This window comes from Nanorana parkeri, unplaced genomic scaffold (assembly GCF_000935625.1).
Source record: "Nanorana parkeri isolate BGI_ZX_2015 unplaced genomic scaffold, ASM93562v1 scaffold1, whole genome shotgun sequence".
NCBI lineage: Eukaryota > Metazoa > Chordata > Amphibia > Anura > Dicroglossidae > Nanorana > Nanorana parkeri.
Genome location: NW_017306269.1, coordinates 6,259,617 through 6,275,338, shown reverse-complemented (window position 1 = coordinate 6,275,338; position 15,722 = coordinate 6,259,617). Strand labels below are relative to the sequence as shown.

The 15,722-nt window shown below is 43.2% G+C and overlaps 1 protein-coding gene across 4 annotated transcripts in view; it reads left to right on the top strand.

Annotated features, from left to right (window-relative positions):
• The first annotated feature begins 222 nt into the window (after positions 1–222).
• Positions 223–15,722, top strand: part of KCNG3 (potassium voltage-gated channel modifier subfamily G member 3) — a 20,761-nt gene continuing 5,261 nt past the window's right edge. For 2 of the 4 annotated variants that reach the window (XM_018554254.1, XM_018554393.1), the window contains exon 1: positions 223–1,044. In XM_018554254.1, the coding sequence (XP_018409756.1) occupies positions 443–1,044 (602 nt within the window). In that variant the 5' untranslated portion in view covers positions 223–442. Of the gene's footprint in view, positions 1,075–13,966; positions 14,006–15,722 lie in introns of all 4 variants that reach the window. The other 2 variants (XM_018554329.1, XM_018554177.1) reach the window with 2 other exon arrangements.

Sequence of the window (15,722 nt, the reverse complement as noted above, 5' to 3'; positions counted from 1 at the left end):
ATTCTCACATTGAGTAAAGTTCACCAGATACAGAGCAGGCAGTAGAGCTGGTAGCTCTCAGCACTGTCCCTCTTCCTCTCATCTCTCCTTTTCATTAGCTCCAGAGTTTCTTTCAAAATACATTGTGGGGGAGAGACCTGGTGACTTGAAACTACAAGGGGCTGCAAGACAGTTCGGATGATGTGGCAGAAAGATGTAGTCCAGGGGGAGCCTTAGAGAAATGCTGGACCTTTGGGGTCAAGATCTGAACTGCTAAAATTGTCTGCATTGTCATCACTTAATTCATCATGCCGTGCCCTGTTTTTTATACCTGCTTGGACCCACCCAAACAAATAGGCTGTAAGGAATCTGGAGGTGGAAACAGAGTGAAAACTTTAAGGAGAAAGGCCCCCCGAGACTTGGGGTGGTACTGAAGGACAGCACCAACGTTTTGGCCACCGCAATGAACTTTTCCCAGGATTCCTTTACTCTCAATGTCGGGGGTGCAAAGTATTCATTCTCTCAGGAGCTGATTAAGGATTTCCCTCTGCGACGGGTGAGCAGGCTACACAACTGTTCTTCGGAGAAAGATGTTCTGGAGGTGTGTGACGACTACGATAAGGAGAGGAATGAGTTTTTCTTTGACAGGCATTCTGAAGCCTTTGGCTTTATCATGATGTACGTCAAGTATGGCAAACTGAGGTTTGTGCCCCAGATGTGCGAGTTGTCCTTTTACAACGAGATGATCTACTGGGGCTTGGAGTGCTCTCAACTAGAGTACTGCTGCCAGAGGAGGCTTGATGACCGCATGTCGGACACTTACACCTACTTGTCCGACGAGAGCAAGCCTGATGAGAGTACCGTGAAAGAAGACCTTCCACCTCCTGAGGACAAGAAGTGGCTGGAACGCATGAGAATGACTTTTGAGGAACCTACCTCATCCCTGGCAGCTCAGATCTTGGCAGTGGTGTCCATACTGTTTGTCATTGTTTCCATGGTGGTCCTGTGTGCCAGCACCCTGCCCGATTGGAAGACAGCAGAGAATAGGAGCGTGGAGGAGCACAGGTATACAGAAAGTCTGTGGGATCCATCGGGGTATGACCAGCCATTCTCACTATTATCAGTGTGCGTCTGTCTTGGGGGGAAAGGGGGCTGCTTTAATTACAATACATGTAATTATGTGATGGGGGGCATAAACCAAACATAAGCCAGCAGTGCATTAGTTAACAACGTATCTCTCTTTAGCTGGATAGGAGATAGACTGCTAGAGAAGAAGTTTGATACATTTTTCAAACTCTAGGATTACTTCACATGGAAACACTTGTACAGTAATCCTGATAGACCTCATTATCAGACGTCTATGTGTTTACCAGGGAGTCACATATTAGGCATTACCTGGTTTCTTGCCATCAGGCTGCTTGTGCAAAAACAGTTAAATGTGCTTAGAGTGATTTAAAGTGACATTAACTCAGGAGTTAAATATTAAAAATGGATTCAAGTACCTTAACTATTAACAAAAAGTTAGCTTGTTTGTGTATTGCTTGGCAGTAGATCCTCAAATCATCTCTGAATTGGTACTGACACTGCTCTTCCTTCTGGAGGGTGGCTACTTTTGTTCCCTATGGTCCCTGGGTGTGTTGTAAAGTAGTCATCCCTCCAATCTTGTTCCCATGATGGACTACAATCTCATGTTTAGTTTACTAATTTGTATTGAGATTGTAGTCCATCACGGGAGCGAGCTTGGAGCAGTGGCCTCTTAACAACATACACAGGGACCATGGGGAACAAAAGTAGCCACCCTCCAGAAGGAAAGACAGTGTTAGCACCAATTCAGAGATGATTCGAGTATCTACAGCCGAGTGATACACAAATAAGGAAACATTTTTAATAATGAAGGTACTTGAATGCATTTTTGAGATTTAACTCCTGCGTTTAGTGTTACTTTAATTTAAAGAGCACCGCTCTAAAGGTATATTTTCTTAGTCGGTACCTAATGTCTGTAAATATTTATTCAGTAGTTCTGATTTGTCTTTGCCTACGTAGAATGTTATAAATACTTTTGTTGAAAGCTAGCAAACGACGTAAGACTTTGCTCAGATGCTAGCAAATATATATATTTAATTTTTATCACATGTGTGCACATGCAATCTTACTGTAGACTGTATGATTTATGACAAAATGGGTAAAAATTAAAATGAGCCAAAGTCCAGGTTTTGCTCATAGCAAGCAATCAAAATCTTTGTTTTGGTTGACCAGAAACTGGAAGCACTCAAGAGCTTCCCTTTTAGAGTTATACTCCACATAAGTGGAGACATCTTGATCATCCAATGTTTGTAGGCACCTGTGGAAGATTAATTTTTGGGCCCCCTAGTAACCTACTGGCCTATTGAAAAGACATATTAACTGTGTATTGATTGATACCTAGATATAAGCAAGCTGTGTCCAAGTCTATGTGCCAGTAGGGGGGGTCACAACACCCATCTAATTTGCATGTAGTAAAAATGGAACCCTAAGTTCCAGAGGACCTTTGTGCAGCTGCACCGTCTGCAAAATTGGTATGACTGCTCTCATAGTTACCTATACGATATATACATACTTGGACCATGGAAGTCTAAGTGGTATTGTTTCTGCTTTACCTGCTGCATTTGCTATTAGTTGGTACCAGATGACCAACACCATTCTCTTTATAAAGCATAACTTCCTAACCTACTCCAGATATTAATTTGGTATCAGACATAAGTGATTTTCTTTTAAAGGTATCTAAGGTATTTGGACCCTTTACATGTTTTAAGCTTTTTTTTTAGGGTCTTGTTTAAGTGACTTTTCTCCAGTGCGATGACAGTCCTGCAGTTGCTATTCACACGAGAGTTGATTTTTTGACAAATTAGGTCAGGCAGATCAGTTCATGTTTAGGTGACCACAGACATTAGATAATAGCTCTCTACGCCGGCAGGATTGTCCAACAATAGCCTTGTTAAAGGAGAACTATGAGGTGAGTGCTTTTCACTCACCTCATAGTTCTAGCCGACCTGTGACAATGAGACTGTCACAGGTCGGCTCAGTAGATCGGAAGGTGAGCGAACACATACCGGCGTTCGTTCACCTCTCGATCCTGTCACGGCTCTCTGCCGTGACAGGGGAGGGGCTGGATTCCCCCCTACCCGCTCTGATCCGCCAGCGCTGACTGGCGGAACGGACGGGGGAGAGGTGGGTACAGCTGGCTCTGCCTCTAGGTAGGCCTCTGCCGCAACAGCTCGCGGTATACTGAGCTTAGGGTGACGGGAGGACGCTAGTTTGTGTCCTCCCGTTACCCTAAGGAGAACTATGGGGAAAAGCCTTAACCCCATAGTTCTCCTTTAAATTAGAACATCAGGAAACACCATTGCAAACTGCTCTTAGTAGAAAGGTAGAATGGAATATAGAGTGGGAGCCAAAGGCACATTCTATGTGCAAAGAAATTCACATTCAAGCTGTTCATTTCCACTCCAGCCAGTAATAAGAATGGCTGATGGCAAGGCCAATAATTGCTACTGGTTGCCTTTGGGCAAATTCAGTTCATGCAGCCCTGTATAAGGCACTTGCAAGTGTATTATTATTATTATACAGGATTTATATAGCGCCAACAGTTTGCGCAGCGCTTTACAATATAAGGAAGACATTACAATCACAATACAATTCAAGACAAGATAGTAAGGAGGGCCCTGCCCCTGAGTGCTTACGATCTAAAAGTGTATTGGATGAACTATATCTACTAAGACATCAAAATGAATAGATGGGAAATTTCCGTTCCACACTGATAGCATCTTTCATTATACGCTTTCATCGCTTCTCACAAAACTCAGTTCATATCCAAGCATCTGTAGATTGCAGATTTGTCTATATACATGGAGAAATATGTGAAAGACCAGGCCACAGGAACCTGACCGTGTTCCAACTACTACTTGCATGGCCAAGGTGGGAGGAGCGACTCATCCTTGCAGCAGCAAAGTAAATGTCCCTTAAAAGGAAACCTATACAAAAAAAGCTAAAGAGGCTGCCATTGCTCATGTCCTGAAAATACAAATTTTCTGGCTGTCTGCAATGCTTTCTGAATGGCCTGGAGCTAGCATGAAGATTTGGAAAGTCAGAGTGAAGTCATGACTCTAATCTACATAATTCTTCCGAGTCAGTGACTTTGAAGGCAATGAATCAGCATGAGAGCCAATGGACTAGGATTGTTAGAAATAGACCAGAGATGACAAAAAGAGACCAGTAATGGCAGTCTCTATACCTCCCCACTACAGTTTGCTTTAAATAAGTCATGGAGTGATTTTTGGCTTCATTATATATTTGTAAAACATTTTCCTTTAGGAAATCATCCCAGCTCTAATGATTTTCTTGGAACCCCACAGATTATGTAATACAGGGAAGGCATCTGACCAGCTTTATATAAAGGGAAGGAAGAATACAATGCTTTCTTGTATGTAACAAGGTTAATGTTTGTGATGGATGGACACAGCTAAGCCCACCAGCAATGTGTGTGGTAGGGGTGGAGGGAGGGAAATCCTTGTTGTGCCTGAGGTTACATAGTAATTACTGTCATTACTATTACCAGCCATCGGAATGGTTATTCTCAGGGTAGAGGAGAACAAGAAAGCTGTAGCACTGAACTTCATTCTTGGATAAAAATACTGCAGAATGAAAGTACGGTGTTGGTATAAAAGTATCAGATAAATGTCCAGTATATGTCCAGTATATGTTAATAAGCCTTGTGTAGGTTGGTTGTTCACCTATAGGTGTATTTAAAAAAGTGTACTAAATAGAAAATCTTTTCTAAGAGGTTAGATTTTCTAAAAAAAAAAAAGCTTAACAAAAAACAAGCTGACCTACTGTATATAATACCATTTGTTGGACTGTGTAAATATTTATTGCTGCATGTGGTCATACAATATAAATTCCAGCATATTTCCCCCCACCAAGGAGCCACAAGTGCTGTGTTCAGCCTCCCATACACATACGCATATGGGCACACAGCCCTGAATGCAGAGAGTCCGCATTCAGGGCTGCACGCCCGTATGCATGTGCGTGTAGACCAATACCTGACGTATGGCATGTTGTCAGGCATGTGCATAAGCCCTTATGAAATCATAAGAATTTAGGATTGTTAAGATTAAGTTGTCAGCCTAAAAAAAATGAAACCTAAAAAGTTTGATATGACATATCCCATATACAGATAAGGACCTGTACAGCTCAAGTAGAAATAACAAGGGTGAATAGACCCCATAATCTTTTAGATTGTAAGCTCTCACAGGCAGGGCCCTCCTAACCATCTTGTCTTGAATTGTATTGTAACTGTTTTCTTTATATTGTAAAGCTCTGCACAAACTGTTAGTGCTATATAAATTCTGCATTATTATAATAATAATAATAATAAAATTGATTATCTACTCCCGCCCCCTTTCTATGCCATACTGTAACCTGATATGTAAAAACTATCTCTTTAATATTAAACTATCTGCATCCCTCTAGCTGTCAGTGCCAGAACCCAATTGTATGCCTATGGCATCAGCAAATATTGTCTAAACACAAGAGATATGTACTTTTACTTAAATCTTGGTGAGCTTTGTGTATTTCTTCTAGATCTTGCAGTAATACAGCGTGAAATTTTGAGCTTCCTGTAATAAAGACCAGTCACTGTTGCTATCTCTCCTTGTGCAGCGTGATGGTCTTGTCTCCACTAGCGCCCCCCCCCCCATAGTTTTCTGTAGTGGGTGTAGCCTACTGGGTCCCTCCCACAGCTCTGCTCTCTGCACAGACTATGTACAGCACAGTGATGATGTCACCATTACTTTTACAAGGTGATACCTGGGTCTGCAAAAGCATTTGGTACACACAAAGTAGATTTGCATATGTTGAGCATTTTGAGGGAATATATTTTGATAAACATTTTTGTGCCTGGAGTACATCTTTCCGTTAGAGGAGGAAGGGTGGGAAAAAGATATTGGTTAGGTATTCACTTTAGAGCTGCTTTATTTTTATATATACCGTATTTTGCGGTCCATAAGACGCACCGGACCATAGGACGCAGGGAGGTGCCTTATGGAGCACTCGAGACCGTAGCTTCTGTCACAGCTTCTATGACAGAAGCTGTGACAGAAGCTGCAGTTAGTCACCGCTGAGACAGGTGGCGCTGTGATTACAGCACCACGGTCTCAGTGATGACACAGAGCAGGCGAAGAACGTCCATTTTTCGTCTGCTCTATGGTTATCTCGATCGTCGCCGCTGCTCGGTTTTAATACGAGTGATCTCATTAGATCACTCGTATTAAACGAGCAGTGGCTCCTGCTGCTGAACTCGAGCGCCGCCGCCGCCGCTGCTCGGCTTTAATACGAGTGATCTCGTTAGATCACTCGTATTAAACGAGCAGTGGCTCCTACTACTCACCCGGCGCCCGAAACTGCATGTCTCGGGCGTCGGGATTCGCTCCATAAGACGCAGGCACTTTTTCCCCCTCCTTTTGGGGGGAAAAAAGTGCGTCTTATGGAGCGAAAAATACGGTATTATTTGTAGAAACATTCATGTAAACATGTCATATCTGCACAGCACATGAGACTGTTGTATATACTGTATATTCGCTATGAGAGTCTGTCATTGCACAAACAAGTACAAATATACATAGTGATTATCATGCTATGCTCAGTAGAGTTTTTTTAAGCTATTGTCCCTTGGCAACATTCAGTGAACAACTTGCTGTTGCTTTACAGAAAGCACTACCAATGTGCCAAAGTCAGACTGTTATGCTAGGTTCACACCTGCACTACACTGCAAAACACCCGGGATGGGGCGCGCGGTCCTGTGCAATGCAGGCAGCGATTGCTGCGTGGCCCCATTGATTTCAATAGGGTGACATCAGCGCGGCAATCGCAGAAAAAAAGGTACAAGTACATTTTTATAGCGATACACGGCGTGCGGCTGGAAACCGCACAATCTGCCCGTCGTGACTGGGGTGCCATTAGAAAATAATGGCACCCACAGCGCGATCAGTTCACACCGTGGCGACTTGAACCTCGCCTTAGTGATTTACAGGGCTATTCACAAAAAGGGTGAAGAGTTTGGAGAAGGCAGGAGACATGAGCAATATAGGCCAAAACAGCTGATTTAGAAAAAATTTCCAATTCATCTCACTTTCCAGTTCAGCTATGTTGTCCTAGATTGTTCACTTCTCCTGCCTTCTCCAAACTCTTCACCACTTACGACATGATTCTGTGCTGTGTCTCTTCCTATCTGAGGACTACAGGGGGCAGGGCTTAGAACCAGGGGACACTGGGCTTGCATTCTTGCAGGCTAAGATTCACGCTCATTCAGAAAATTGGTAAACATATAACTTCAAACCGAGAATCCAGGTAAAGAAGATAAAATCCAGGATGACAATCTGAGCCATCAGCAGGCAGATTAACCCTGTCTATTTAAATGCAAAATATTCATCTGAAGTTTACCTTTAAGGGTAGAAAATCAAATAACTGGATGCTGCAATCTAGCTTCATTCTAGGCAGTGGAAAATATAAGTAATAGGTAGCAGGACATAACCGCACATACCCCCTCCTCCCACTGAGACTGTATACGATGAAGACTCCCAGTCCTGGCAAATGTAATTACCCTGCAGTTCTCAGCAGACATATTTAGAGATCCAGCATAAAGTTTGCGCTTCGTGCCTCAGTTTCATACACAGCGTTCTGTACTTTACAGGCTTAGATCATTACTGGCTCAGCAAGAAGATATACTGCGACTTAGAGATTGCTTGACAACTCCTAGCAGGGAATTTCTGTGTAATTCAGAGCAGTGAGAGGGACTCAGTTAAAGGACACTTTATGAGAATGAAGCAGTAGAATTCTCAGGAGCAGTGGTATGCCTAGTGCTCTTTAACAGACATGGATTTCTGATCTGTTAACTGCTGCTGAGCCAGAAAGAACAGTCTCAACACTGCCAGTTGAATTATAAGAGTTATGCCAGCCTGTGTTCTTTATATACTTCTGCGACCGTACAGTAGAAACGGAAATCCCGCGATCGTACGAGAATCGTGCAGTGTATGGAAGGCGTGCGACCGTTTCTACTGTACAGTCGCACGTCTTCCATCGAGCAAGCAGGCTGGAAAACCCGCCGGGAATCGTATGATTCTCCGCGAGTTGGTGGCCTGCTTGTTCGAAAACTGCCGAACGGGCTGGTGTGCGCATGCGCACACTGCCCGTTTGGAGTCATCGCAAGCCCGCCCCTCATTGCAGTCATCACAAGCCCGCCCCTCAGGGGGGCGGACTTGCGATGATCGCAAGTACGATCTGCCTGTCCAAGATGGGCAGATTGTACGTTTTTTTAAGTACTTTACAACCCTCGTAAGACAAAAGTCTTGCGAGGGTTGTAAAGTGTATGGGCACCTTTAGCAACATTCTGATACTCTAGTGGGCTGACCTATTAAACTCTTGCAATGATGATGTCCTTAGTGCACTCAGATTCATAGAAAACAATCAGAACTGAGGTTGCTGTAGTCAGCTCAATTCACTGATTATTTCTAAGAATTACCTTACTGAATGAGCCTGTAAGAAATGACCTACTATCTGCTGTCTCTTCTGTGTAGAACTTCACAGAAAATATGTTTTCTCTATAGATTGATGTTGAAGAGATCACATACACTGCTAGATCTCTACAACTCTCCAGGATTATATACAGGTGAAACTCGAATAATTAGAATATCGTGCAAAAGTAATTGCAGTAAGTGCTGCAAAAGGGGCCCAAACCAAGTACTGAGTACATATGCATGCTTGTACTTTTCAGAGGTCCGATATTGTTCTATGTACAATCCTTGTTTTATTGATTGCATGTAATAATCTACTTTTTTGAGGTTGTGGATTTGGGGTTCTTGGGGTTTTCATGAGCTGTAAGCCATAATCATCACAATTATGACAAATCACGGCTTGAATTATCTTGCTTTGCATGTAATGAGTCTATCTCATATATTAGTTTCACCTTTTAAGTTGCATTAGTGAAATAAATGAACTTTGCACGATATTCTAATTATTCGAGTTTCACCTGTATTTACCTGTGCCAGTGACTTCAGATGCTTGCTTAAAAAGCCAAGACCATGTTGGCATAGCCATGGAAAAGGTGAAGTTAGAGGTTAGAAGCCAATATTATGTCGACAGCCATGACACAACTTCTCTGTGGGATCCCATGCCAAAAATAGAAAATACATTTAAGACTTTGCCCCCCTTCCCTGACCAAAACGTACACACACATTTTATTGGCCTTGGGCCTATTTACATGTTGCGGTAACACATGATAAAATATCTGCATTCAAGTATTACTAAAGGCTAGGCATTTTTTACCTTAATGCATTGTCTGCATTACGGCAAAAACGATGAGTACCTTTGCATGTTCCCCTGTCCCCCCCACACCTAGCTGTGGTTGCTTGTCACATCCAACGGGTCCAAGAAGATACACAGCGTTCCCTGAACTTCCTGGTTGTAGGGAAGGGTACTGAGGGCAGAGGAGCAATAGGCTCCAGTGGCAGAACTACCGCCGGTGCAGGCAGTGCAGACGCACCAGTTTTTTGGCTAAATGCCAAAAGTGCAATTTTTCTGCTGATACAGCAGCGCATCCGTGCTTTCTTTCCTCCCCGCTGGGCGCTGCTCTGTGTCCCAGCGGGGAGGAGAGAAAGTGACAGTCGGCCGAGTGCTGCGGGAGGAGAGCGCCCTTTGTTCCTTAGCTCCGCCACTGATAGGCTCCTTCTGCTTTCAGTCAATCTGTTGGGAGGAAAGCGGTGGAGGGAGCCGGGGCATGGCTTGCCGCACACTGTTTGTGTCTTTGGATGCACACAGTTAGGTGTGGGCACAGCCAGGAAAGCGCACGCATGGGTGTCTCCTTATCATCTGGCTACAATGGAGATACCTGCAAACAGGCCATGGGGGCTAGCGGCTTAGGGACCAGCTAGAGAACGAGGAATTAAAAAACTTTTAAGAAGAATAGTGAATTCATGTAAGTGTGGGCCTCGTAGTCATCAAAAGAAAAAAAAATAAAGGTTTAATATCACTTTAAAGTGACATTAAAGTAAATTTTTTCCCCTCTCCCCAATGTTAAAGAAGAACTATGAGGTGAGTGCTTTTCACTCACCTCATAGTTCTAGCTGACCTGTGACAATGAGACTGTCACAGGTCGGCTCAATAGATCGGGAGGTGAGCGAACACATACCAGCGTTCGCTCACCTCTCGATCCTGTCACGGCTCTCTGCCGTGACAGCTCGTGGTATACTGAGCCTAGGGTGACTCTCCGTTTTTTTTTTTTTACTTTTTGCATATATCTACTGCTTGCTAGCAGTAGATATATGCAAAAAAAACGGAGGGTTTAGAAACCCTTTAAGGCAACTCACCTGTTCTAAGTGCATTGCCGTGCAATTCATACTGTGCACTGTGGTGGTCTTTGTTGAAATAGAGGATGATGTGTGTTTTTCTGCCCGTTGAGGTACATTAGCAGCCCATTCATAAAGTATGGGCTGCTTTAACACAACGCACATTAACACACAATGTAACACATGTTTAGGCACCACCATTATAAAGGCAAAATGTTTTCAAGCTATTTCAAATGTTGATGAAATCACTTACAATGGATGCTGCGCCTTGATGTGTAAAGGTTTTAGTTTCTTGCAGAATCAGCTGGTTCCTTGAGCACTGGCCCTGATATCCTGTTTTAGGGTGACTCCTTTCCCTTGCAGGGGCCTATGGAACCACCCTTGTGTGTGCTAATAAGCTGTGTATGTATTAACAAACACACAGGCACAGCAGGGCAAGACACTCCCCTCCCTCCTTCTCCCTACTCTTCTCGCCTCCTTCTTTCCTTCTCCGTCCTCTCTTCTCCAAGTTAGTAGATGGGCAGCTGGTTTAAGACTGTGCTCTCCCTTGTGATCTACTAGACAGCACGTTCAGGGAAGTGGAGCTGAGAGGGTTGGAGCTGTTTGGAAACATGATAACTGTAAGTGCTTGGGCAAAAATCTAAAGAAACACTTTGCTGGGCAATGTATATTAGTTTGATCTGGATTCATTATTGAAAAAGAAAGTTTGAGAGTTAAATACTACTGTAAACCTGAAATAAAAAAAATGCCTATTGATGGTAGCAGTTGGAAAAAAGAACACATTTTAGTCTTGTTCTTATCATCTACAGGTTGGCAGGTGAAGGCAAAGGATATACTTTTGCACCAAGGAGCAATAGAGCATTTTAAGTGCATACAGAAAAATATTTCTAAATATGTAGTCATTGATTAAAAGTATTGAGAGACAGAGACAGTCGGGCTTCTAGCAATTTTAGAAGTATGGCAGAAATTACATTTGTTTTTTTCTTTTGTGTATTTCTTTTTAGGATTCCTTTATCACATAATGTATCTAAACCCCAAAACAAAAAATGTATTTATTGCAGCTTACCAGTCCTTAGATGTGGTGGCTGCATTAGTTTTCATTTTCAGGCTAAGAAAATTTCCAGCAAGTACAGATAATACCTGTTCATCTTTCCAGAAGTGCAGAGTTCTAGTCACTTGTGAGATGAACTGAAAGAACCTTATCTTTATTGAGTAAACTAATAGCCCCATCAGTCCACCATGAACAAAGACCAACACTTTTGAAGGCCAGGCTGTATGATAACCATGGCTCCCTCCAGAGATACAGTGGAGAAATAAGTGTAGACATGAAAGTAATATTTTGCAACATATTAGTCCTTACATGTTGTGGCTGTATTTGTTTCTTTATTCCAGGCCGTTTTTCTTTCTTTTTACCTGGTTTTCCTGCAAATAACACACTTGGTGTATTTATAAACCATTTGCAGAGCCATTCATCCCGCAAAACTCTATAAATGTTTGATCTCTGCAAATAGAGGCAAGTCAAATGTAATATCTGGAAAAAATAACTTTATGACCACTAGATGAAAGTGGGGAGCATAGGAAATAAATACTTCTTTCCTATGCTCCTCAGCAGCATCTAGTGGCCATAATGAAGTATTTTTCTGGTATGACATTCGACTTAGAAAGAAATTATACTAAGAATGTTGCTTTTGCCTCCATTCGCATATATAAATGTTTACGGAGTTTTGCAGGATATATGTCTCTGCAAATTGTTTACAAATACACCCTCAAGTGCGTTATTCGCAGGATCACCAGGTGAAAATCGGAATAAAGAAACAAATGCAGCCACAACATGTAAAGACTAATACGCGGCAAATATGACAGTTTTAGTTTTGGGTTTAGATACACTTTAAGAAAGGAGAGGACGGGAGAGCAGTTTTTAAAGGATTTGCTCACGTTAGTTACCACCTCAGAACCTGAACTGGCAAACCAATCTATTGTTGACAGAACCCGCACTGTCCTGCTTATTAATATGTTTTCATCTTGAGCGGCCGCACAGTGATTTAAATGAACAGAGACTGCAAACTGTTAACAGAACATTGGACAGTCTACTGTATTTATCTACAGATTCACAGCATGATCCATAGAAACCATTAACAATTCAGGGAAACACCTTTTCTCAGGGCGGAATGTTTGCAGAATGTATTTTATAAAGTGGTTGACCCTATCTGATTAACCTCTGCCTTGCCTGACAACAGCCTTGTTAGTGTCTTTTTAAAAGGTTCTGTATTGTGCTAGAGAAATCTGTTTTACTGCCGAGTCTGGCTTACGGCATGGTGTGCGCACACCGCAGACACCGTGCTGAACTGTATACAAAGTGCAGACAGATTGACTTTTGTAAAGCTATACATGCCAGCTATGCTTGGCCAGAATTCACAGGGAAAATGCATGTGTCCCTGACTGCACATCAATCAGTTACCATTTAAAGTACATCTGTCATCACAAAATTCACATTAAAGCGGCATCATCATGCAGTAGCCGGCACCATATGTTGAATACAGTTGCCAACATGCCAACAGGGACCCTATTAGGTCTCTAAATATTTTAACTCTAGTTAGCAGGTTCCTCTAATAGAAGACAGTGTATATTAACCTCTCAGGTTGCCCGTTTTTCCTATTTATCCTCCAGTCAAAAGCTATATCCTTGGGAAGCCTCTTCAGCAGTCAACAATTCCGCTAGTGCCACTTGTACCCCTGACTGTGTGCTGGTTCCTTCATCCGACCGCTACGTAACTTGCAGTGAGATAGGGGCTAGGGATGGTCCCCATGTTCGAGTCTACCAACAGTTCGACTCGAACATCGGCAGTTCATGTGTTCGCAGAACACTTGAACTATGAGGGCATTCGGTGGTCTGTTTCGCCCGCCGAGCACTCCCATAGGGCACCGCGCACCGCACAGTGCCTTGTGAAGCCCTGATTGGGTAAAGCAATGCACCTGACCACAGGTCAGGTGCAAGACTTTACCCAATCACAGCACAGTGCACTGTGAGAGCCATGATTGGGCAAAATAATGATGACTTTGCCCAATCATGACTCACACAGCTAAGTCCTGTCAGGTGCCGGACAAATGTAAACAGTTGTCACTGCTAGCTCCGCCCAGTTGTTTATATTTTGCCAGCATCTGTCAGAATGCCATTCTGCGAGTTCGTCGCGAGGGGAAGGGTTGGCGGACGTCTGGTTTTTAAAAAATTATTTCTATTTATTTATTTTTTTATTTCGTCAAGTCGTCGTTGTTGTCATGGACAATGCTGGACGTCATGATTGACCTTAGGATTTACGTCGGTGGATCCATTTTTTTTTTAACAATAAAGGACAATCCTTTGTTATTTTTTAATTTCAATTAAAGGATTTTTTTCTAAAAGTCTGGCCTGTTTTTTAAACTTTTCATTTAACCCTTTAGTGAATGGGTAGGGGTACAAATACCCCTTACTCATTCACAAGGGGGGCTGCATCTGGGTGCCCCTTTATTAAAGGGGTACCCTGATGTGAATAAGCAACCCTGCCCACACCCCCACAACCAACGCCCCAGGGCCCGTGGGGAAGAGGCCCTTGTCCCCATCTGCATGGGGACAAGGTGCTTTTCCAGGGGCGACCCTGGAAAAGCACCCTCCCAGTGCAGAGGGCATGTAGCCTGGTATGGCAGGGAGGGCGCTTGCTCGTCTCTCCCCTTTCCTGCCCTGCCAGGCCTGTGCGTGGATCAAGGTTCTGGTTGGGAATTTTAGGGGGGACCCCATGTCTTTCCCCCCCCCAATTTTGGGGGTGGGGTTCCTCCTTAAAATTCCTACCAGACCTTAAGAGCCTGGTATGACTTTGGTCGGGAACCCCGCACCCTTTTTTTTAAAAAATTGTAACTTGGCATCCCTCCTAACATTCCTACCAGACCTAAAAGGTAGGGGGGACCACACACTTCTTTTTTTTTCTTTATGTCATTGTTTTCTTTATAAATGCTATTTTTCCTACAACAGGTTCTATACAACGTACTGATTTGCCATTTTACAGGCAGTTTAAGGGGACTCCCCAGACATGATATTTAAAGGACTTTTTCATTTTTATTGTTTCACTTTAAGGAATGTTAAAATCACTGGTCCTTTAAAAACTATATTTTTTAACCTCCTGCTGTCCGGTCATTGTAATTAAACGGCCAGACAGTGGGTTCTTGGATGTCCCTTCCCGCCCCGCTCGGGCCCGCCGCTAAGTGGTGCGCACCAGCGGGAAATCAGCTTAAAATGTAAACAGCCAGCGATGGCTATTTACATACAAGTGTTTGGCGTCTGTAGAGATGCTTGTAATATGCGCGCGGGTGTGCAGACCCCTTCCGTCGCAGGCGCTGCTGTCGATTCCGATTTTCGCTGTGCCCGGTGTGAGCCCGGGACCAGCATAGCAGCTCTGTGACTGGAGATCAAACGGAGGTCAGTACACGATCTCCATTTGATCTCCTTCTCCTCCTCGTCTGAATGCAGGAAGGGATGTACGTTACATCACTTCCACATCCCTCTGTCACTCTCCGGTACAGAAGCCGGAGAGAAGCTGGATCGGTATCTTCTTTACAAAACGCAGGGACCATGGGGAACAGAAGTAGTTACCCTCCAGAAGGAAGGACAGAGTCAGTACCAATTCAGAGATGATTTGAGGATCTAAAGCTGGGTGATGCAGAAATAAGGTCCAGCTTTGTTAATAGTTAAGGTACCTGATTCACACCTAGGTGACAGCATTTTCATGCATAGAAATGCGCATTTTTTGCTACATGGTTTTACGCATGTGGTGCATTTCTATGTGTGTACACCGCACTTGCAGTAAGTCGCATGTTTGTATAAGCAGATTCTAACTCATTCATATAAATGAGCCAAACCCACACACACGTGCGCTAAAATGCGCAAAGCCAATTGCAACACGCGTTTACAGGTGATTCCTATTGACTCTATGGGGACAAAACTAGCTGTAATCTGCAAAAAGAAGCTCATGTCATTTTTCCAGCAACAGGCATTTTGCCTATTGCGACAAAATGCTCAGGTGTGAACAGTGGCCATAAGAATGATTGGGATAAGCTTTTTGTCCCGCTGAATCAGCTTCAACAATATGCTCAGTGTGAACCAAGCCATGAGGTTTAACTCCTGAGTTTAGTGTCACTTTAAATTTAGAGTGACTCTGTCAGTTTAAAAATAGAGCAACGTTCAGGTATATTACCTCAGGTTACTTACAGCATAGTAGTAAAACAACCCTGTGTAAAAACTGTCTCAAGGGCACTGTCCACTCGCTGCATGTGTAATATTTGATATTTTACCTGTTTAAAGAAAAACTGAACTTAAAATAATTATGTTTTAATCATGAAT